General features: G+C 31.3%; 3 protein-coding genes across 6 annotated transcripts; 1 reads left to right on the forward strand and 2 right to left on the reverse strand.

Moving 5' to 3' along the window:
• Positions 1-254: 254 nt before the first annotated feature.
• LOC137831230 (AUGMIN subunit 4) lies at positions 255-21,868 on the reverse strand. 4 transcript variants are annotated; one of them, XM_068638821.1, is made up of 16 exons: positions 21,749-21,835; positions 21,285-21,363; positions 11,142-11,358; positions 5,903-6,089; positions 5,677-5,724; positions 4,938-5,063; positions 4,428-4,751; positions 4,204-4,303; positions 4,042-4,090; positions 3,444-3,537; positions 3,170-3,241; positions 3,034-3,092; positions 2,245-2,313; positions 2,117-2,168; positions 1,019-1,096; positions 255-618 (listed from the first exon to the last, which is right to left on the reverse strand). In XM_068638821.1, the coding sequence occupies exons 4-16, from the start codon at positions 6,029-6,031 to the stop codon at positions 541-543; spliced, it is 1,278 nt and encodes a 425-aa protein (XP_068494922.1). In that variant the 5' UTR covers positions 6,032-6,089; positions 11,142-11,358; positions 21,285-21,363; positions 21,749-21,835; the 3' UTR covers positions 255-540. The 4 variants fall into 4 exon arrangements, with proteins under 4 accessions (XP_068494922.1, XP_068494923.1, XP_068494926.1 ...); XM_068638822.1 differs by lacking the exon at positions 11,142-11,358; XM_068638825.1 differs by lacking the exons at positions 5,903-6,089; positions 11,142-11,358 and having other exon boundaries at positions 21,749-21,868.
• Positions 15,513-16,554, reverse strand: LOC137831231 (uncharacterized). Its single transcript, XM_068638826.1, has 2 exons — positions 15,820-16,554; positions 15,513-15,743 (listed from the first exon to the last, which is right to left on the reverse strand). The coding sequence occupies exons 1-2, from the start codon at positions 16,424-16,426 to the stop codon at positions 15,649-15,651; spliced, it is 702 nt and encodes a 233-aa protein (XP_068494927.1). The 5' UTR covers positions 16,427-16,554; the 3' UTR covers positions 15,513-15,648.
• Positions 21,869-22,778: 910 nt separating the features above from the next.
• Positions 22,779-23,653, forward strand: LOC137833440 (B3 domain-containing protein At5g24050-like). The gene is made up of 2 exons (XM_068641792.1): positions 22,779-23,017; positions 23,143-23,653. Exons 1-2 carry the CDS (start codon positions 22,779-22,781, stop codon positions 23,651-23,653), a joined length of 750 nt encoding a protein of 249 aa, XP_068497893.1.
• Positions 23,654-24,542: the final 889 nt, after the last annotated feature.

A 24,542-nucleotide genomic window follows, 5' to 3' on the forward strand; every position in this document is an offset into this window, starting at 1 on the left:
TAGCTTTACACAGATTATGAACAAGCATGCATCCACAAACTAGTCTAATCCAGGTGCAAATGACATAATTGTGCACAATATTATTAAATATTATCATTACAATCATCAAATTCTTACTATTTTTAAAATAAAATTTAAATTTACCGATATCATTTATTAAAAATAACTACCTTATCTTTTTTCATTGGTTTTGATGAATTGATTATTTATTTTTAAATAAAAACCAAAAGGAATGTTAAGTTATTTAGGATCTCTTGATCAAGATAAGTCTAAAATAATATTAGTGTTATAATGATGGTAGCAAAAATACTACTATGATGGAATACAAGGAGTAAAGACCCCTAAGACAGCTTGAACTAAAATATACTATGATGGTAATGCAAAGTAGTCTAAATATTTAAACAGGCTCACAGATTGCAGATTACACACCTTTATGAATCATTAGGGATATGATTAATAATGAATTATGGAAGGGGGCGTCTTAAATATCATTTACATGAAGATATTCAAAGCAAGATAAGGAGACAAAGTATAAAACCTCTATGTGCTAGGTTTATCTGGCAAACGTTTCAGATCCATTTCAACTTGGTGGATTGTCCATTGCATGTTCTCCAATTTCTGCACAATGTCACCAACATATGAAACTTGAAAAAAAAAAAACAGACCGTAGAAAATTGAAATGATGAGTTTGTTTTTTATATTCAGTTATATTATCATATTGCTTCGTTTTTGTCATCACAAACAAGGAAAGTTTCGGACAGACAGAATATAAATACCAGAGAGAATTTTATAGAAGTTGGTTGACATATCTATTTGTATATAAGTATTTGGTGGAAAACCAAAAGCCATTGACAGAAGCAGTTCAACACTTGAGTCTTTTAACCAAAGTTTGGGTTCGATCCTCCGTTAGAACATTTAGTTACAACAGAAGGTACCACTTTGCTTTAGAAATGACAGAAGCCCCGAATAGCTTTCCTAGTTACAACAACAAATATATTTGGTTCAAATGAGGTATTACCTGCACAATGTCATGGTACTGCCTTGCAATGTTGTCAAAATGAGGATCAACACCCTGGTACTCGCGCAGCCGGGTAACCTGGTACAAAGATCAAAATATAACTAAAACAGACATGATGAACGATTGGAGTGGCGGAGGAAAAGACAATCATAATGAGACCAAAAATAAATTCAAAATCTTCTATGATAAACTTATCTATAACCAATAAGAAAGAAAACAACAATGTAAAATAAATTAAATTTCTCTATTAATTTATAATCAATTTTTACATTTCAATTTTTACAAAAGCTCTCTAATCTCTCCCATTTAACTTCTCATACAAGTAAGGTGCATAAAAAATGATTTTAAGCTGTAAAAGTTTGATTTATGAAAAAAAAATCTAAACAAGGCCTTGATACTAGAAGGAAGGCTACTGACTAATACAACGTAACCACTAACCGAAACAATTTTATAAAATTATTTGACAGATGAAACAAAAATTAGATTCGGGTACTGGTTAAGATACTAACTGTCAACCCTTGGCACAGACTCCACATTTCAAAATGCCACATTAACAACACTCACTACAATTTTCTTAGTCTTCTGTACCAAAGAATTCACATTTTTTATGATGTAGATGATAGTATTACTTCACAATTTGCTCATCAAGTGCATGTTTCAATTCCTCGTTCTCTTAATTCGGTTCTGGTCTTGCAGTATCCATCAAAATACTTTAATCTCAATCATATTATAATAAGTAACAATTATTTCTTATTCAACTAAAACAGTTACAGTAATGAGGAGACTTGAGAATATTGTGTAAAAAATGATAAGGTATTTAAGATTTGAATTTGAACAAATGTACTATGATGTGCCCATTAAAAGTTCTCTGATCCATATCTGGGGAACACTAGAAAAGAAAATGACAAGACAAGAAGCTCTCAACAAGGATGGCATGTTCTGAGCTAATTTTACAAAGTTACCTCATGTCTTATCACATTAACATTTTTTTTTTTCTGGTGAAGAGCTCAGTTCATGGTAAGAAACTAAATAGAACTAAAGTCAAGGGCTACTAAATTACATTAGTTGTAAAACATGCGTAAGGACATCAGAACATACCGCTTTGTTATACGCAATCGAAGCTTCTTCTGTTGCCTCAACAAGATATTTCCTAACATTGAAAAGGGAAAAATGGTTTATTAACACTAAAGAGTGCTCACAGACTTATAACGATTCTTTGTTCATACCTTATCTTATGAAGAGCAGGTATGGAGTCCTTAGTGTAAGTTTCAAGCAGGAGAACGTGTTCCAGAACCCTGAAATGAAATGGGTGAAATCACAATTATAATAGAGCCTGACAAAACTAACATATTGCTGCTAATATCTGGACTTAAATCAGACTACCATTTTGGACAAACTTAGACAAATCACGCTTCTATCTGATTCAGGGTGGAGGTCAAAAAATGTATAATGTATGAAATAGTTATATAAAAAAAAGGAACTTAAAGAGTTAAGAATAGAAATGCTATTATCTTAATTTAGGATTAATTAGTTTCAAGAATTATGCCTCGAGTTTAAGATTCAACATCCTTTTGTTTAGGCTCAGCCCCATCCAATTCTTTTTGCACTTTTTCCATTTATCCTCACTAAAATATAATAATCGTTCATTCAACAAATCTACTGTGATATATTTTTGCTACCATCCAGCGCAACATCAAATTTGTATACTGTCTAGATTAATGCATCAGTCTTACATTGTCTAGATGTTATATACTAATTTTATATTACCTTAACTCTTAAGTAGAAGCAACGTTTTGTATCTAACTTGTACAAGAAACATCCACTTTGGAATTTCAAATATGGTCTATTAAACAATAAAAACAATTTTTTTTTTCAAATGATCTCATATGAGACTTCCTCTAAGCAATTGTTAAATTTATCATCCATTTCTAGTTACTTCAAATTTCAAAACCCCGACAGTGTATTTATGGTGGAGAACAATGAAAATATATAAAGGTAGCAGATAAGAAACTAACCTCAATTTCGCACTCATGGTCTCACACCTTTTACAGAGCCAAGTCTTTTGCAGGTCATCCTACAAGTACATGGGGTAAGTCCAGATATATCTTTAGCAATCAATACAGTGGAATTTATTAAATAATGAGTGCTGACATATTTGTGTTGATGCTCCAACTTCAAATCTTTGACGAGTTTAATAAGCACTGCAAGTATCTGCTCCAAGACCTATTTAAGCATAATAACATTCAATATCTACATACCACCATAAACATGTTAACAAAAAGGAATTACAACTTATAATGCATAATACAGCACACAAGCAAATTCTTTATCTCTCTCACAGGCACATAGATTTAATATGGGAGTTTCAGAAAATGTTTGTGTCCACTAGAAAGATGGTTCTTGTACTAAATGCTTGTGCACATACATTGTAATATTCAGCAAACTTTCTATCTGCAGAATATAGGTCATCACGCAGAGCTGTTTCTTCTCTTTCAATCTCCTCAATCAACAATTTCACCCTGGTAAAGTAACAGGAAAAAAAAAGCAACAAAATGTAGTTTACAGTTATTTTCCAGGATGGAACTTACAATTACCACTACAAATATTTGTTGTTAGCATAGGGTGCACCCAACAGAAAATATAAGATAGATCCTTCACCTATAATTCAAAATAAAGTGAAATTATTTTGAAAGAAAAAAAAAATTCTCCATCTTGCTGAGCTAAATAAACCTTTGTTGTTACAATCAGTAAAATAAAGCAAACTCCTATTAGACACTTTCATCATTACACAAATCTAAAATTGAATGAATACATATCTAACCTCATCCAACATAACATAAATATAGACGTGATTTTGTGGGTCAGTAAATTATAGTTGACTATATGTAATAAAACTCACATGTCTCATCTCCTGAGAGTTGAGACGAGACTGAAACTGGCTAGCCTTATATGCCTTAACTTCTCATGTAAGTGGATACATTGCCAAAAAAGAAAAGGATTAGGCTACACAAATGAACACAGACCTTTCTGGAAGCCTAGAACTTGAACTTTGACTTGCAGACGATGAAGAATCTGAAACAAGAAATGAGGAATCAGTTAGCACATAAAATCAAAATGGTAACCAAGGAAAATCAAAATTCTCCAACCACAACTCCAAATATAAGTAATAAGCAGTTCACAGTTACCATTATCATCCAATACAAAGGCGTCTGATAATTTTTCACATTTCATTTTCAGGCGAGCATCTACCTCCCGTGAAACAGACAAGCGATATTCAGTCATATCCTATGACATATGGTTAACTTGTCAATAACAAAAGGCATAACATTTAATCACATAAAATAAAAACATAAATCTAGCACAGAAAGAGCCTTCTTAGCTGACTTTCATATGCAGTTAAATAGTATACCACAGATAATGGTGTTTTTTGATGCTGAGTTTGCCACAAATAAGCAGGCGTAATTCCCAGAAAACGATTTGGAACACCACCAACTCCAGGATCCACTGGATCCGAAGCAACAAGAGCAGAAATAGCCCCACTGACTGAGCTGTTTGGAGTGTTATAATTTGAAGAGTTGGCCCCACTAACAGTACTGTCAAGGGAGCCTCGAGAAACTACACTTAGCTTTTCAATATCTTCATCATGAACTTCCCCATCTTTGGAGATAAGAGGTAGTCTCAATCGTTGAGCTGCTTCAGCAACAACCATTTGATGCTCTAAAGTCTGATAAACCTGACAATAATATATACATGTAAACTTTGTTTAAATCAATAAAGACCAATTTGCCAAAAAATAAAAACTTATAAACAAACAAAGCCAAGACTCAAACTTTCCAAGACCAAAAATCAACAACATTCTTACACAGGCCATATATTTGTTCATAAACTAAACTAACTTTCAGAAGCAATAATTCAAAACCTGAGGAGAGTTCCTCAACCCGAGCTGTGGATACAGGTTGCCGGTATCTCTAATTCCACCAAGGTTAGATACAGAAGTGGCTTGTTGATACTCTTCCACCATTGCTATAGCCTCAGAATATATAGCCTGCAGCCAGATCCCCATATGAGAAATACAAATCACTAAGTACAAAGAAGGTCATTAAAAGCATTAGTGAGTAGAGTAGATCACATAATTTTCAGTCCTTCGAAAAAGGCTAAGACCAAGAAATAAATTGGAAATTGATAGGAAGTATCTTACGGCAAATCATATTTTTGAAGTTTTGGTCTTTAACCAAACTGAATAACATCATGTGATACATACAAGTAGGAAATCTCACCAAGTGGGATAAAAAACAATTGTCATTGTTGTTGTAAGAAAACAATCACACTACACTTAACCAACACATTCCAGTGATACCAAAGACTGCAATCTTACACCTAAATCAAGTCCAAATATCACATACCATTTTAGCAAATCTCTATTTTAAGCTTAGATGCAGCACCTTAGGTGGTGTTTTCAATGTTATACAATCAGAATTGAAGTTTCATCTTAATAGTCCACGTAATCTTTTAAAGCAAGCCATATACCACTGATTAACGAGGTACAATTCCAATTCTGATTAAATAACAACACAAACAGCACCTAAAAAGTATAGTATACAAGTTTTATGCTTTCAACAAACACATATTATACACTCCTTAAACAAATAAGCCTTTACCATGGCTTCCAGGTAACGCAGTCTTTCTCTGCACATTTCCTCTCTGGCCTGCAAGACAACCCATGAAAGATCAATACCCAACTCAGTTTTATTTAATTTTGGGGAAATTCAAAAAAATGGGTAAGAAAAAGTATAAATTTTGAAAAGAAGAACGGAGGAGCCATATGGCAACTGTTGTGGGACTTTTCACAAACACATAGAGATCAGAATGGGGAGAGAGAGATACGAGTTGGAGATCGTTGAAGAGAGGCTTGGAGATGAGAGATCCATCGGAAGCGAAGCAGTGACGCTCAAGATGATCAACCACCTGCGCCACGTCGGCGGGGAGGCTCTGGCCGTGCAAGCCCTTCACCATCGACCAATACGGTGTCGCTTTCCAGTCACCTCACTGTTCTTGTGTTCGATGCCTTCAACTTGAAGAAGCGCCAACTTTGTTCAACATCTCAATTCTTAAAACCGTCCACATATTTAAAAAATTACAGTAATAATAATAATGTTGTATGTTTTAATTATTTTATAACTATGATAATAATAAGGAATAATATATTACTCATCCCTATTTAATATAAATTGTTTTTTTTTAATTTAATTTTTTTAGATTTTCTTAGTATGTAAAAAAATATGGAATACCTTTTTCAGGCAAAATCTAGTTTAGCTGGTAAAACATGAGTTTGAATCATTATGGTTGAACAAAGCATCAATTAATCTTAATTTTAGTTAATAAAACAATTTTTTTAAAATGTTAAACAATTTATTTTATAAGTTTTAAACTTTATTTATTTATCAGTTAAGATTTATCCAAAAAAATTTATATTGATTTAACTTTTTTTTTCTTTATGAGATAATAAACTCGTAAGAGTACTAATTTAAGGAAGAAAGAAATATATATTATAACAATAAAATTCACATATATTTATTGTTTTTATGAAAGGTAGATTTAAAGATAAGAGCACTTTTAGTGGTTTTCTTTTAGAAATGTTGGTTTATGTAAGGAATCTTCTCTGTTATCAGTAATACTTATCGATTATCTCTTATGCAATTAGGTTAAATTTGCAATTTAGGTGGGATGTATAAAATATAAATACAGGTTCTAAAAAATACTTTAAATAAATAAATTATTTAAATTTTAATTTATTTATCTTATTTTTTAAGCTTATCTTTTTTAAGCTTAGAACTTTCGACTTCTAGGTTCTGTTATCTTATTTGCTTGTTTTAAAACAAATTATGATTTGTATTTTTAAATAATTTTATCTTTTATAATATTTTATGTATAATTAAACTAAATCAGTTTTATCAAAATCTTTTCTTATCATTAATTTTTACGTACTTTATCTATTTGTTACTATTTAAAATCCTTCAATAAATTATATCAAAATCTTTTCTTATCATTAATCTTTATAATTTATCTTTTTTTTACTATTTAAAATCCTTAGCACATTTACACTTCACCATTCTCTCGGTATTTTTTTCTTTCTTTCAATTCTGAAGTTTTTTTTTTCCATTTGATCCTCGTTATCATGGACTTGAAAAATTTGAAAGATTTGCTTGCAAGTGTTACAGATAGAGAGTCTCTAAATCAACTATCTTCAAAGCCATTTCAACCTTCTATGCTAGATTGGCTAATATCTAAAGATATTCCTCAGTTTTATAGTAAGAAAGAGTTACTTCAACTTGATGATTACTACGAACAACTTTCAAGCTGTTATGAATCATATGCAGAGAGAAATAATGCACCAAGAATGGTCGAAAAAAGGTATTTATAGTTTATTTTATTTATTATTTTAATTTTTTTATTTCATTATTTTTCATTCCTATAATTAGTGTTTTTTTAATGTTGTTTTGAGTTATAATCATTTAATGATATTTGTATTTATTATTTCATAAGGTAATATTTTTTATATAATTCCTTGATTGAATATGAGTTTAATAGGACATGACTAAAGCTTTGATGATTTGGCGCCACATAATCGTTTGATTTTCAAACAGTAATTAATTTGTAAGTTAATTAGTACAATCCTAAGAAGATATTATATTTCACTAAATTATAATTCCTTAAAAAAAATTATTAAATAATAATTAAATTTAGAGAGTAAAATAAATAATTAGATACTATTTTAGAAACTAAAAAATTATTAGTATTTAAAGTGATTTTTATTATTAATAAAAATTATAAAATAATTTATAAATTGATATTTAAATTAGCTACTAAGATTTTAACTACTAATATTTTATATTTTAACTACTAAAAGACTAATAGAGACTAATTTAGAATATAAAATATTAGTATCTAAAACTTTGATAGTTAATAATGAAATATTAATTTAAAAACTATTTTGTTAAGAAGTGGACTTTAAGCCTAACTCAACCCCATAAAACCGGCTCATAAGGTTGAGGTTTGCACCCACTTATATACAATGAAAGGCTCTCATCTCTAGTCGATGTGGGATCTCCAACATATTTTATAAATTTTTATTAATAATAGAAACTACTTTAATATAAATAGTTTTTTTTTAATTTATAATTTCTATTTAATTGATTTTCTAGTGGTTATTTTTAATTTCATTAAATTAGTTTTAATTTAACAGTATAACATTTTTTTCTAGATTTCTATTAGTTTAAATTCAAATATATCATATTTTGATTATATAAACTAAATTGAATTTGTTAAATATCATTAATTTTGATAGACTTCTTAAAAAAAATTATTTATTTTTAAAGTTAAATTTATTTCATATTTTATTCCATTAGTATGCATTTGTTTTTATGAATAATTTTTTTATTAATTTGAAAACTAATTATATGGTAAATGAGGATTAAAATGGGTATAACTATTATTTGAAATATGACTTTTTGCAGATGTAGACAAAGTGAACAGACCTCAAAAGATGAACTTGTGGTGTCAAACATTAAAAAGGCAAAGGGAATAGTAATAAGTTCAACACCTTCACCTCTATTACCACCCTCACCCCCACTTCTATCTCTATTACCACCCCCACCCCCACCTCGACCTTTACCTTTATCTCTCTTACCACCACCACCTCTCTTACCACCACCACCCTCACCTCTATCCCTATTACCACCACCACCTCTATCTCTATTACCATCCCCACCCCCACCCCCACATCTATCTCCATCATCATTGTCGTCAAGGGTAACTATGCTAAGTCTCACACCCTCACCTCTACCATTATCGCCACCAAGGCTAATCACGACGAGTCCAACATCTCCACCACCATCAAGGGTATTTGCGATAACTCCAACACTTCCATCAGCATTAGAGCCACTCGATTTGTCAGTGGAATTCAAAAATCGAGTCATTGAATTGAATGGATATGATCTTAAATTTCTCATGCACAAGAGACTTTTCTTTTCGGATGTGAAACCAAATAGTAATCGTTTATCCATACCAGTAAAGGAAATAAAATGTGACTTTCTTACTCTAGACGAGATTACAAAGTTGGATAAAAGGGAAAATGGAAAACCCGTTGGTTTGGAAGTGACCGTGTTGGATCCCTATCTTAGAGAATATACCTTACCAATGAAGAAATGGGAAATGAAAACAAACACCTACAATCTTGTAAAAGAATGGAACAAGATTGTGTTGGCTAACAAGTTTGAAGAAGATCAAGAACTCCAAATATGGTCCTTTAGGGTTAACAACAAATTGTATTTACTTTTAAACAAACTTTGAATTTGAATGTTTGGTTCTAAAAGTAGGCTAGGGATGAAATATTTTGTCTATTTTTTTTTTAGTTTTTCTTAAATAAGGTGGAGTTTCTCACCAAATTTGTATTGTTAGTGAGAAATATTTGTTCAAATAAATTTAATTTTAAAAAATATTTAAATTCAAACATGCTTTTATTGTTTTATTGGTTCTTCTATAAAAGTGTTAACTTAATCATATATAATGTATCATTTTGTGGGATGAGTTAGTGTTATTAAATATTATCATTTTTTTACTTTTGAATAATAAATTCTGAAAGTTGTTACCGAAAATGGTGTACACAATAATTCATCAATATATGCAAACTCACAATATATAATCAAAATAAAATAAAATAATTGCATGAATATAATATACACTCAAGTAAATGCATTGATTACATAATTTAAAGTCAAAATTTACTAAATAAAAGTTAATACAAATTAAAAGTGAAATAAAAATTATATAATTCATTAAAGGTCTTATGCTATCTCATTAATAAAATCATTATGAGTAACATCAACATTTTGATTGAGATTATCTACTACAATACTCAATGAAGGAAAGGTTGACATTAAAAACTCAATCCATAAGTATTATAATATATAAATAATTTATTGATCATATTATTGTTGTATATGTTTCTTGTTTTCTTAGTAGAAAGATCAATATTTAGTGTAGACTATGAATGTCTTTAGCGAATAAAGTCATCACTCAAGTCCATATAAGTTTCCCTTCATATCCTTTTTAAAAACCTTCAAATAAACTTCATTATCACTAATATAAATGTAGAAGAATATACTTTATGCATTATTGTGAGGCTTGCTACTTCACCTTGTTTAAACCCTCATGATATTTCTCAAGCAAAATAAAAAAAAAAAAATACTAAAAGTTGACTTATAGTTATTTTACAATTTACATGTCCAATTAATAAAGTTCAACACATATGTAAGAACAAGCATTAAAAAAAAATTATATATTAATCATAAAAGTATATTACCAAACAAATATATTATGTCTAATCCAATTCAAAGCATTTAAAATCAACATGTAGACCAAGCTAAAGTAGATACAAATAGAAAATTCAAACACATGCCTTTCTAAAGACTTGTATTTACCATATCCAACCAAAGACTAACACCTGACTCATTTTAAGCTAAAATAATTTACATGCAAATCTCAACTTTATAGGTTAGGATAAGTTCATTAAACAAAATATTGTATACCTATAAATGTGAATCAATGTACACTAACATTTTCTCAACTTCCCACTCCTAAATGTGTTAAACTACAAGATTTATACGAGAAACAAAGGTATCTTTATTAATCATATGCTCTTATATTTAATACTTAAAAATAAAAAATTAGCCAACACACCATCCTAGGTATGCTACTTTTAATGATTGCATACATCACACTATTCATTTATATAACATACTATTTCTTAAAGAAATGAATTCATTCAAACATAATAATTAAACATTTATAGAATAAAACATTCAAATTTGTATATAATATTATAAGCTAGGAGTATTAAACATGTAATTGCTTGAAATTAAATCAAAATATATCTTAGAGAGTTGAAGATTTTCGCTTGAGTTAAATCACTTTATTTTAGTGGTATTTTCCAATAAAAACAAGAAATTTTCGAGTTTCTTCTTGTTTGAGCGATAAGTTAAATTGCTTAAGCATCGTACCAACATTTGAATGATATTCTTTGCTTAATACTTCCAAAACATAATAGAGTCCTCACCCAACTCACCAAGATTTCTTCTCTTATCGACCAACCTTTGCATGAGTAGTCCAAATCCAAAGGAAAGAAAAATCAATGTTACTCATCTCTTGTTCATGTTTTAAATTCCAACTTGAGCAAGGAGTGATAGTACTTGAGTGTCCTACTAGTCATTTGAATGATAGTGATTTTCTCTCAAGTTTGATGGTCCTCGCTTAAGTGTCGCTCGATGCTCAAGTGAGATTTACTGAGACAATAAGTTTTGTAGGATTTAAAAATAAATTTCGAAATCCAAATTCTTAATTCAAAATCAAGTTTAAATTGCTTATTTACACTCAATTGCAACATTTTCCTATCATAACTATTATAACATAAATTGATCATTTAAACCAAATTTAACAATCTAACCAATATAAATATGTTAAGACAATAGACGATCTATCACCCAATAAACAATCTCATATAAAAGTCTATATGTTTTGATGATAACAAACACTATAGATGCGTTATGACATAACAAAGCTCACTCATATGCAATCTAAGATTAGACAAAATGATTAGAGAAGATAAGCAAGACTCACTAGACAATCTCACAATAAAAAGATTCATTGGACAGTGTAATAAAGGCAGAGCACACGATACAACAATAGAAAAACTGTAAGATGATCCAATCTTGGTCTAAATATTGGAAAAATTTCTAACTCTCATAAAGATAACAGTTAAAGAAGGAACGTTTTCCAAATGAATGTTTCAAAGAAGAATACACACGTTAAATGATATCAAGTAATGTGTTAGACGATATCGAAGAACTGCATTAGACGATCTCACTAGAATGGATAAGACAAAATAGTTAAGAAGAACATATCGAATGATCCTAATGCTCATGAATGCATAAGATGTTTTCATAAAATGATCCATTTGGATACTACAAGAAAGAGAATATCAAAGTACTTGCTTATAAGCTATCAAACAATCACTAAAGATTGTACATGTAAGACAATACTATTATTTTCTACTCGTCAGATGAACTACTACGTCGAGAACTACTACTAGCCTCAGGTTTGCGTTTAAAGAAAACAACAATCAAGTTGAGTACGAAGCCTTGACAACATGGATGTTGCTAGCCAAAGAGTTGGTGAAAAGTAACTCATTGCTCGTCACCGGGCAAGTCACTGGCGAGTATCAGGCCAAGGACCCACAACTAGCTTCATACCTCAGGTACGTAAGGATCTTGAAAGCAACTTTCTCAGTGTTTAACCTTGTTCATGTTCCAAGAAAACAAAACTCCCGAGCAGACCTATTTTCTAATCTAGCTAGCTCAGGGAAGGGATGTCGACAGAGGTCAATGATCCAAGAGACATTGAAGTCACCTAGGACAGTTATAAAAGGGTTGTCCAAAGTCGATCACTTGGAGGTCTTAGGGATAAGCTCATGAAAGGGGAGAAGGTATCGATTGATGATTCAAGAAACCCTGAAAGTTCCAAGAATAACCACCCATGGGTTATTGGGGGATGGGTTTCTTGAAGTTCTGCAGGGCGGTATACTGTGATTGATGGAAACTTTTTTCGTCACGATTATATCCACTCGATCCTCACATGTGTAAGTGGGGATCAGTGCGCTGCATAATGGTCGAGCTCCATGAAGGCATTTGTGGTAGCCACATAGGAAGACGAGCTCTCTCGTTGAAAGTCGTCTGAGCTGGGTATTATTAGTCGACGATGAAGGAGGATTTTGTGAGATATGTCCAACACTGTGAGCAATGCTAGAAGCACGCTGATTGGTGTCATGCATCAGCCGAGAAGCTGCGATCGATTTATAGCTCATGGTCCTTCCATACATGGGGGATATACATTTTAGGCACTTTCCCATTTGGCAATACGTCATATGAAGTAACTCATTGTGGCCATTGAATACTTCACCAAGTGCATTGAAGCTGAGCCAGTTGAATAAATAATTCCTCATAAGGTCCAACATTTTGTGTGGAAGAACATTGTTTGCCGTTTTCGGATTCTAAGGCACCTGGTGTCTGACAACAAAACTCAATTCGCTAGCCAACAATTGGGCAAGCTATGCTCAAAGCTCGGAATAAAGCAGATGTTCACTTCGGCATAACTCCCCTAGACGAATGGCCAGGCTGAGTCAACTAATAGGATCCTACTAAGGGGGTTGAAGAGGAGATTAGAAAAGGCAAAGGGAACTTAGTCAGAAGAAATTCCAAAAATCTTGTGGTTCTACCACACCACCCCGCAATTGACAACTAAGGAGAGACCTTTCAGTTTGGTATATGGGTCAGATGCCATGATACTGGTGGAGATACAAGAGAATTCCCCTAGGTTCCAAACTTTTGTTGTTGAATAATCTAATGAAGGAAAGAAAGTGAACCTAGATTTGTTGGACGAGGTGTGTGATCACGCTCGTATCAACTCGAAGGCTTTAAAGAGAAGGGTGGAGTTAAAGTACAAGACCAAGACGAAACCTCGACAGTTCAAGGTTGCCGACCTGGTGATGCGAAAGGTCCATCCTTACCAGCTGGAGAACAAGCTATCTCCAAAGTGGACTGGCCTGTTTCGTGTAGTTGAGGTGCTTGGAAATGGAGCATATAAGCTGGAAACCCTAGAGGGAGGAGCCAGCCTACGAATGTGGAACGTGGTCAATCTCAAGTTTTACTTTAGTTAAGACATTTCGTTTTGATGTTTTTCTTTTGAACAATATGATGTTTAAGGTGGTGCTCTTTTTCCCTTGAAGGTGTTTTTTAATAAGGTCACCTAATGATAAATTTGTTCTCAGAAGTTGGTGCATTAGTCTTGATTGAATAGTGTTGATGTAGCACATGGTAAGTCGACCTAACTCGGCGTAAGTACGTCTACCCGAGCATAGACGCCCTGTGAGATTAATTTGTTTGTTATTTACTTGAGTTATTACATGGTAAGTCGACCTAGCTCGGCATAAGTACGTCTACTCGAGCATAGGCACCCTGTGAGATTAATTTGTTTGTTGATTTACTTAAGTTAGTGCACGGTAAGCCGAACAAACTCGACATAAGTACGTCTACTCGAGCATAAGCGCCATGTAAGATTCATTTGTTTGTTTATTTACTTGAGTTAGTACATGGTAAGTCGATCTAGCTTGGCATAAGTACGACTACCCAAGCATAAACGCCCTGTAAGATAAATTCATCTGTTGAGTTAGCTAATTTGGCACATGGTACGCCCTAGCCCAGAATGAATAGAGTCATCCGTGTATAGGCGCCCTGTGGAGTGGGTTTATTAGATTTAGTTTGGCACATGCTAAGACGATCTAACTAGGAATGAATAGAGTCATTCGAGTATAGGCACCTTGTGATGAGGAGTTTACTTGATCTGGTACATGGAGAACAATGATCAAGCATGGGATAGGTGTAGCTGCCAAAATAGGTACCCTATGAAGTAAGGGATCATGAAATTGATGCAGTAATCATACCAAGGGCCGCCCTAGTAGGGGGCTCGGTTATTCATGAGATTCAATGTGAAGTAAAGGTTGTCCTAGCCTCGAATGCATCACTTACTTATGGGTAGACGTTCTACCAAGGTAAATAAGTTATTACTTTATGCTTAAGTTAGTAGAAATTTGTTATATTAGTTGTGTTGAGATGAAGAGATTTAGTTAAGCATTAAGGCATATATTTGTATACGTAAGAAAGTCTACAGACATTAAAAGAAAAACATGCATAAATTGTTCAAAGGGTCGTAATGTCGAGTAAGTGTGGCAAGCCAATAAATATTACAGCCCATAGCTATTATAAAAATTTAAGATTAGTCCTCTCTCAATTGGTCGTCGACCACGGTTTTGCCTGGGTCCAGTGTGGGTCCATGGTAGGATGGACTATTGTTGCTTGCTATAGGGAAGGTTCGAAGCCAGCCTAGAAGGATCGGGTAGCGTCATCTTTGAGATACTCAATGAGCTTGCTGGAGTCTTCTTCTTTATGATCCATCTCTTTCTTTAAGTTCTCTATCTTGCCCAAAAGCTTGTCCTTCTCTTCGGAGAGCGTCAATGCCTCTCGGGTCTTCTCGGTATAGAGATGCTCAGCTTTTTTATGCAGGCCATTTTGTCGATTGATCTCCATCTGAAGGCGGTCCATTCCTTGGCGGAGCTCCATGATCCCCTTATTTTTGTGGTCTTCGGACACTTTGGGATCTTGCGCTTTGTCATCAGCCAGGCAGGCTAAGGCAAATGCCTGGCTGAATAACTTCAAGGAGTCACGACGAAGGAAGTCTTCATCATGGACTATTAACCTGTTTTTGTCTTTGGGGGGTAGGAAAAAGGCCTTTCCATGAGCAAGGACGTCAAAGTCATCATCCCATAAGTTTTTTCTGCATGAGCTTTCGACCTCACACTCTTGGATGGTAACGACCTCCTAGTGTGGAGCTCGACCATCCGAGTGGGAGTGTTCAGAAGGGGGAGCTACCTCTCGCCTTTTTCTCTTGAAAACAAGGTCTGAGTTGGTTTGCTTGTCCTGGTTAGATTGGACTGGAGCAACCTCAATAGGGGCCTTCCTTTTTTATGCCAATGAATCCTTGCTCAAGTTAGCAGCTGCTCTCATCTTTCTAACGCGCTCAACCATCTTCACTTTGCCAATGTTGGACAACATCCTTTCTGCAAAGAATAAGACAAGTAAGTGGTTAATAATAGTAGTATAGGTACATTTACAAGGGAAGGAAATGAGGAGTACCAGTATAGGCCTTCAAGGCGCCTAGGAAATACTCTTTAGTCAATAGATAAGAGGTGTCAAAGACAACCTTCAAGCTTGTCCAAAATTCACATATACCCTGGTCTTTTGGAGACAAATCTTCCAAGCGCCGAGCACTCTGGAAGTTAGGCTCAGGGGTCCAATACAGGCGAAATCCATCCAAAAGGGTTGGATCTCCTATTGAAGCTTGGACTTTGACAAATTTACCTTTAAAATTTTTGTACGAACACTGGAAGAGGTTAAGCAAAGCTCTTACATGAGACATCCACAGTTTACTGATCGTGTGTTTAGCCTCAAAGAAATAAAGAAAGACTTCCACAGTTGGTGAGATGTCAAGCTGTGAACACAAAACAATAAAAGCTCGGATGAATGCCCAACTATTTGGGTGTAGCTGGGCAGAAGCTACATTGAGCTCAGTGAGTAGCTTCTTTTCAAAAATGGATAGGGGAAGACGAAGGAGAACCTTCTTGAAAAAGGTGGCGTAAAAGTAGTAAAATGAACCATCGGGGTCCGACGACTCCTCACAACAAATAGGTTTCCCCTCCCTACACTCCACAGTTTTAACACACCCCTCATATTTTTTACTCATGGTACACCCGTTTTCTCTCAACTCCCTAAGGCATAAATTGGTTGTGTAATAGGAAACCTCTTTTAGAAGCTTTTTTTTGGCCTAATGATACGTTGAACCATAATCCATTGCAGATATAGCTAAAACATAGGCATAAACACAAACAAAATACAAGCACAGTTCATGCCAGGAAGAGAAAGAAAATCAAAATGAGATTACAGCTCAGGCAGTGCAACTGGTAAGATGAACGGATAATTGGCAATAAAGATTAGTGGAGAAAAATACCTGATGCGAATAAGGTGGGTGATAGCTCGATGGTGAGAAGAAGTGCGAAGAAAGTTTTTTGTGAGTAAGAGAAGTTTTGAGAGTAGAAGTTTGTGTAATGAGTAAGGAAGAGGAAATGGATTTTTAATTATTTGAAAGAAGGAGATGAAGCGACAACGCTTCCTCGCCGTTGATACACGTGCCACGTAGACGTTCCAGATTTAGTGTGATGGGATGTCTCATAAGGAAACGCTTCAGTAACCGCGCCTCACCTCTGCGAAAGCGTCACATCAGTTGCCAACGTTGGAAATACTCTTCGCCTAGCCAAGCTCGGCTCGAGCCTGGGGGGCTTGTGTAGTGGCCAGGAGTGCCCGAAACCTCAGTCCAAACAATTAGGTCAACTCGATTTTTGGGCAAGTATGACTCAAAGGGTGAGCCATAAGATCAGCCCAGATGCTGGAAGACAACTCGAAAAAGATAATTAATATAGAAGGAATATTCTTATTGTTTATAATACATACGCTAATTAAATACCAATAAAAGTTGTTGAGAATAAAGTAGTTAGCACCTGAGAATAAAGGTGCATGTGAACAAAATATTTTATTGTTGTTAAGCACTCGAGAATAAAGGTGCATGTAAGCAATATGTTTTTTTGTTATGATTATATGTTTTTTGTTGAGATTATATTCTCTCCCGTTAAAATTTGCTCTGATGAGATTAGAGAAAACTGTTGAAAGGATATATATAAAAGGGGCTTGAAACCCCTAGTAAAGGTATGCTGTTTTTGAATACTTAGAGACTAAAAGTGATTTGATATTTTTGAATGATATCATTGACTTGATCGTCGGAGTGTGATCAACGAGTAAAACCCCCTTTGTCCTAATGGAACACCAAGTACCTCAAAACACTAATTTGAGACAAATCAAAGGAAGAACTTGTCCACTCAATCTGCCTGAGGTCAACCAACGAGAACAAATCCTAATTCTGATTAGATAACAACTCATGAAAGATCGATCATCAACTCAACTCATGACTTCCCAAGTAATAGAGTCTTTCTCTACAAAATAACACATGAAAGATCAATACCTAACTCTATTTTATTTAATTTTTTGGAAATTTGACAAAATGGGTAAAAAAGTTTAAATTTTGAAAACAATAACAGAGAAGTCATTTGATAAATGTGGTGGAACATTTCACAAACACGTGGAGATCTTAATGGAGAGAGAGAGAGAAAGAGAAAGATACGAGTTGGAGATTGTTGAAGAGAGGCTTAGAGATGAGAGATCTATTAGGAGCGAAGCAACATCGATCAATATGGTCTCACTTTCCAATCACTTCACAAATATAAGAAGTGTCATGGTTGGGTTAAAAACTTATGTCTTAATTAAGATTGATAATTTTTTATTTCCATTTCGTAAATTGATAATAAAAATATTTATAAATTTATTTTTATGTTTATGTTTAATACGTGTGCATTTTTTATCTATGAATTTATATGTTTATCTATTAATTAACACTTCTAATTTTTTATTTTCATTTTGCAAAACTATAACCTAAGTTGTAAATGGTAGAACCCTTCGTATCATTTAATTGTTTAACTATTTTTTCAGAAATTCCCAAAACAGTGTTGCACCTCATATGCAAAAATATTTTTAAAATAATTTTGAATCTTAATAAAATATTATCTTTGGGATAAAAATCAAATTAAAAATTACATTTAATTTCAAACTTGTTGAAATATTTTTACTTCAATTTTTATTTGAGTTTACTTGCGTTGACAATAAGTTTAAAGCATTTACCAAAACAAAAATTGATATTATTTAACTTGTTTTTTCTTTATAAGATTATAAACTCATGTTTTTAAGAATTAATTTAATAAACACGAAAATATATTATAACAATGAAAAATATAAACCTGAATACAAATACAATCATATTCGTCAACAAGTTAAAAAAAAACAATAACTATAAAAGATGAAACAAAACTGTATTAAACGAATCCTAAGAGAAAATGTTTGACTCGAATATATTTATCATTTTATGAAAGATAGATTTAAATATAAGAACACTTTTAGTCGTTCTTTTAATAGAAATGTTGGTTTTATGTAATGTATCTTTTTATCTTATCAATAATAATTATCAATTATCATTCAGGTTATCATTTATAAATACAGTTGCTAAAAAATAATTAAAATAAAAATATTTAAATTTAAATTATTTTGATTTATCTTGTTTTTAAATTTATCTTTTTTTTTCTTATGAAATTTTCGCATCCTAAGTTTGCTATCTTATTTACTGGTTTAAAAAATTATGGTTTAATATTTTCAAATAAGTTTATCTTTTATAACTTTTTCACACATAAGTAAACTAAATGAATTTTATCAAAATCTTTTCTTATCATAAAAATCATTTTGAATGATCTCAACACTTTGTTTAAATCTTTCATTTATTATTCATCTTGTGTACCATTGTTGGAATCAACATTACCATCAATTTGAACATGGGACTATATTAGTTGCAAAAAAACGAAACTACATTGAGAATATTCAAACTAGTGAAATGAATTTGAAAAAAAAAATCATAAAATAAACTCCAATGTACCTTTTGACATAATTTTTTAATATATTATTCCTTTCTACACGTGATCCATAAGAACTTGAAAGTTGTTGGTAGTAATTATGAAGTTGAAGTACTCTTGTTTACTATAAAATTGTGGAATATCTTTAGATATTAGCCAATCTAACATAAAACGTTGAAATGACTATGTAAATAATCTATTAATAGACTCTTTATCTTTAAAATTGGAAGCAATTTTTTAAAAATTTTCAAGTCTCTCATGATGAGGATCAAATAGATAAAGTTTTTAAATATTTTATTCTCTCATTATTATTATTTTTCTTTCTTTCAATTCATAAATTTTTCTTTGTTCATTTGATCCTCATCATGAAAGACTTCTTTGAAAATTTTGATTGCAAGTGTTAGAGATAAAGAGTCTCTTAATAAACTATCTTCAAAGTCATTTCAACTTTCTATGTTAGATTGACTAATATCCAAAGATATTTCATAATTTTATAGTAAAAAAAAAGTTGTTTTAATTTGATAATTACTACGAGTAACTTTCCAACGGTATATGTAGAAATGAATAATATACAAGAGTTGTAAAAAAAAAGGTATATTGGAGTCTATTTTATTTATTGTTTTAATTTTTTTTTATTTCATTATGATGATTTTTTTTTTTCATTTCATTATGATGATTTTTTTTTTTTCAATTTCATTCCTATAGTTAGTGTTTCTTTTAATGTTATTTTGAGTTATAATCATTTAATGATATTTGTATTTATTATTTAATAAGGTAATAGCTTTTATATAATTCCTTGATTGAATATGAGTATAAAAGGATATGACTAAATAAAGCTTTGATGATTTGGCGCCGCAGAGTCGTTTGATATTCAAAACAGTAATTAATTTGTAAATTAATTGTACAATCCTAGGAGGATATTATATTTCACTAAATTATAGTTATTTTTTGAGTTTCATTAAATTAGTTTTATTTAACAGTATAACATATTTGTATAATGACATATTTTCGTTATTTATATCCCAAGTGAACTTATTTAAAAACCACTCAAAGCTTATTTATATTAAATACATATTTTTGACTATGAGAGAAACTACTCCTTATTTGTAGAAAACTAAAAAAAAAATAGTGGAAATTCAAAGTTTGTTCAAAAACAAATATATAACTTGTTAAATAACCCTTAAAGTATAATATTTCGGTTTTTATTTCTCAAAATTATTGGCAGATGCAATTTTATTTCAATGTTATGCAGACTTGAAGGTAATCGATTTGAAAGAAAAATTAAATGTTAAGGGTTTTAAATAATTAGAAAAAGAAAAACTAGAAATATTAGTTGAATCAGTTTTGTATAAGCAGAAACGAAATTAGATGTGATTTTCTTCACTGAAGAGGGGATTACAAATTTGGAGGAAAAAGAAAATATACTCTACCAATAAAAAAAATAGTATGAACACAACCTTATAAAGGAAAGAATGAAACAAGATTGTATCTGTTAATAATAGTTTCAAAGAAGATAAAGAATTGCAAATATAATCTTTTAGGGATACCAATAAACATTATTACACCTAAACAGACTTTAAATCTAAATTTGTTTTTTTTTTGTTTAGTTTTTCTTAAACAAGTTCTAGATTCTCTCAATGTTTAGTCATCAAGAAGTATTTTTTTCAAATACATTTTCTAAAAATATATTTATATACAAACAAACTTTCATTGGTATTTTACAGCAGTGTTGACTTGGTCTTATATAAGATAACTTACTGTGAATTACATAGCAAATCCAAAGACATGGTAAGCACAAACATAGTGATGATGATGAAAATCTGACTCCTAAGTTTTGTTATATTTACTTGTTTAAATCGCACATGGCAAAATGCTCCACAATTATACAACGAAGAAGAGTTGCATGAAGTTGATGATTACTACAAACAACATATTGTTTAAAAGAATGTGTAATTATCACTTAACAAGTAAAAAATATATAGAATTCCATTTCTTAATTTTGAGTTAAAGTGAAGAATGAAAAGATAAGAAAGTAACCTGAATGTGGCAGTGTTGGTCTGACCTTTTACAGAGGCAAGTCTTGTGCAGCTGATCCATCAAGTATCTGCTGCAATACCTGTTTAAGCAAAACAACACTCAGGATCTATGCCACCATAAACATGTAACAAGAAAAGAAAGACTACGGTAGGTAACATTCAACAAACACTTTATCTGCAGAATATAAACTTTAAAAGAACAGAGAAAGATAGCTCATAATAAATGAAAACATATATACACTTGCTTTCCTCCACCACTCTACGCACTATAATCTTAAATCAAATCAAACGGATTCATTATTCCTATTAACTTAACGCCAAATTCAAAACCAATCAAAAAAATCAAATCGAACGAATAGTTAAGAAGGAAGATTAGCAAGAACATAGTATAACACAGATCAATCGAAGAACAATAACAAGAAGAATAACAAGAACAATAACAAGAAGAATAACAAGAACAATAACTAGAATAGGAAGAAGAAGAAGAAGGTTCGTTGGCCATGGAGACGCGGAAGGCTCTGTGCGGATTGGGAATGGATTGGTTAAGTCTGCACTTTCCTTCGGGTGTGTGCGTCAAATATAAATACAGTTTCTGTAAAATAATTAAATTAAATTAATTATTTTTATGTTTATTAACTTCCCACTTCTTAGTTTTGTTATCATCTTATTTACGATACGGTTTCTATTTTTAAATAAAATTACCTTTTGTAATCTTTTAACCCGTAACTGAATCAAATTATTTTTTTAAAATATACAAATATTTTAAAATCATTAATCTTTATATACGTGATTTTTTTTCTACTATTTAATCCTGTTTACACACCATTATTCTTCCATCCAGAAAAATTTCTTTATTGATTCTTCAAAATTGTATAAACACAACCTCATAAAGAATGAAACAAGATAAAGAATGAAACAAAATTGTATCTGTTAATAAATTTAAAGAAACATTATTACACCTAAACAGATTTTAAATCTAAATTTGTTTTTTTCTTTCGTTTTTCTTAAACAAGTTCTAGATTCTCTCAATATTTAGTCATCAACAAGTATATTTTTTAAAATACATCTATTTTATTTTTCTAAAAATATATTTATATACAAACAAACTTTCATTGGTATTTTACAGCAGTGTTGACTTGGTCTTATATAAGATAACTTACTGTGAATTACATAGTGTTGACTTTCCTTTGGGTGCGTGCGTCAAATATAAATACAGATTCTGTAAAATAATTAAATTAAATTAATTATTCTTATGTTTATTAACTTCCCACTTCTTAGTTTTGTTATCATCTTATTTACTACACGGTTTCTATTTTTAAATAAAATTACCTTTTATAATCTTTTAACAGGTAACTGAATCAAAATATTTTTTAAATTATAAAAATATTTTTCTTATCATTAATCTTTATATACATGATCTTTTTTCTACTATTTAATCATGTTTACACACCATTATTCTTCCCCAGAGAAAAATTACTTTATTGATTTGATCACAATGAGAGATTTGAAAACTTTAAAAGAATTGGTTGCAAGTATTACTGATGCAGAGTCTCTTGAAAAGTTATCTTCTAAGTCGTTCAAACCTTCTCTGTTAGATTATGCAATATCGCAACATGCTCCACACTTCTACAGTGAACAAGAATTGATTCAGCTTCATGCTTTTTTCAAACAACTTTCAAGTTCTTTTCATCAATGTGTGAATACTGACAACACACCAAGAATCACCAGAAAAAGGTATATTGCACTCTATTTTATTTCTTTTGTAAATCTTGTTTCACTGGTTTATTTTTATGAATAAATTAAAACTATTTCAGTTCATGCTAATCTTTAATTACTTTGAATGACTTTTGTGCATGTAGAAAAACTCAGGATATTCCTAAAGAGGAAACCGTGGTTCCCAAGATTAAAAAACTAAGGGTAATTGTGAGATGTACTACACCACCACCACCAAAAGAATTGTCTCTAGAATTCAAGAATCGAATCAATGAGTTGAGTGGTTGTGATCTTCAATTTCTCATGCACAAGAGACTTTTTCATTCCGATGTGAAAACAAACAATAATCGTTTGTCAATGCCGATAAAAGAAATAAGAGCTGACTTTCTCACCAAAGAAGAAATTACAAAGTTGAATGAAAGAGAAAATGGTAGTAACGATGGAAGACTTATTGGTTTGGAAGTGATCGTGTTGGACCCTTGCCTCAGAGAATATACTCTACCCATAAAAATGTGGAGTATGAACACAAACACCTACAATCTTGTAAAGGAATGGAACAAGATTGTGTCTGCTAACAAGTTCAAAGAAGACCAAGAACTACAAATATGGTCTTTCAGGGTTAACAACAAACTGCATTTGCTCCTAAACAAACTTTGAATCTAGAATTTATTCTTTTAGGTTTTCTTAAGCATGTTGTAGTTTCTCTCAAAATTTGTTAAGCTAGTAAGAAGTATTTGATTAATGTGTAGAGTTAAGTCTTTTTTACGTCATTATACAATATAATTCTACAATGCAGTGAATTTTATTACATTTCGCAAATTGATAGTGAAATATTTATAAATTTATTTTTATGTTTATGTTAAAGACGTGTGCATATTTTATCTATGAATTTATATGTTTATTTATTAATTAACACTTCTAATTTTTTATTTCCATTTTGCAAAACTATAACCTAAATTGTAAATGGTAGAACCCTTCATATAATTTAATTGTTTAACTAATTTTTTAGAAGCTCCCAAAAGCAGTGTTGCACTTCATATACACAAATATTTTTAAAATATTTTTGAATCTTAATAAAATATTATCTTTGGGATAAAAATCAAATTAAAAATTACATTTAATTTCAAACTTGTTGAAATATTTTTACTTCAATTTTTATTTAAGTTTACTTGCGTTGACCATAAGTTTAAAGCATTTATCAAAACAAAAATTGATATTATTTAACGCTTTTTTTCTTTATAAGATTATAAACTCATGTTTTTAAGAATTAATTAATAAAGACGAAAATATATTAAAATAATGAAAAATATAAACCCGAATACAAATACAATCATATTCGTCAACAAGTTAAAAAAAAACAATAACTATAAAAGATGAAACAAAATTGTATTAAACGAATCCTAAGAGAAAATGTTTGACTCAAATATATTTATTCTTTTTATGAAAGATAGATTTAAAGATAAGAACACTTTTAGTCCTTTTTAAATAGAAATGTTGGTTTTATGGAATGTATATTTTTATCTTATCAATAACAGTTATCAATTAT

This window comes from Phaseolus vulgaris, chromosome 6, assembly GCF_000499845.2.
Source record: "Phaseolus vulgaris cultivar G19833 chromosome 6, P. vulgaris v2.0, whole genome shotgun sequence".
NCBI classification, from domain to species: domain Eukaryota; kingdom Viridiplantae; phylum Streptophyta; class Magnoliopsida; order Fabales; family Fabaceae; genus Phaseolus; species Phaseolus vulgaris.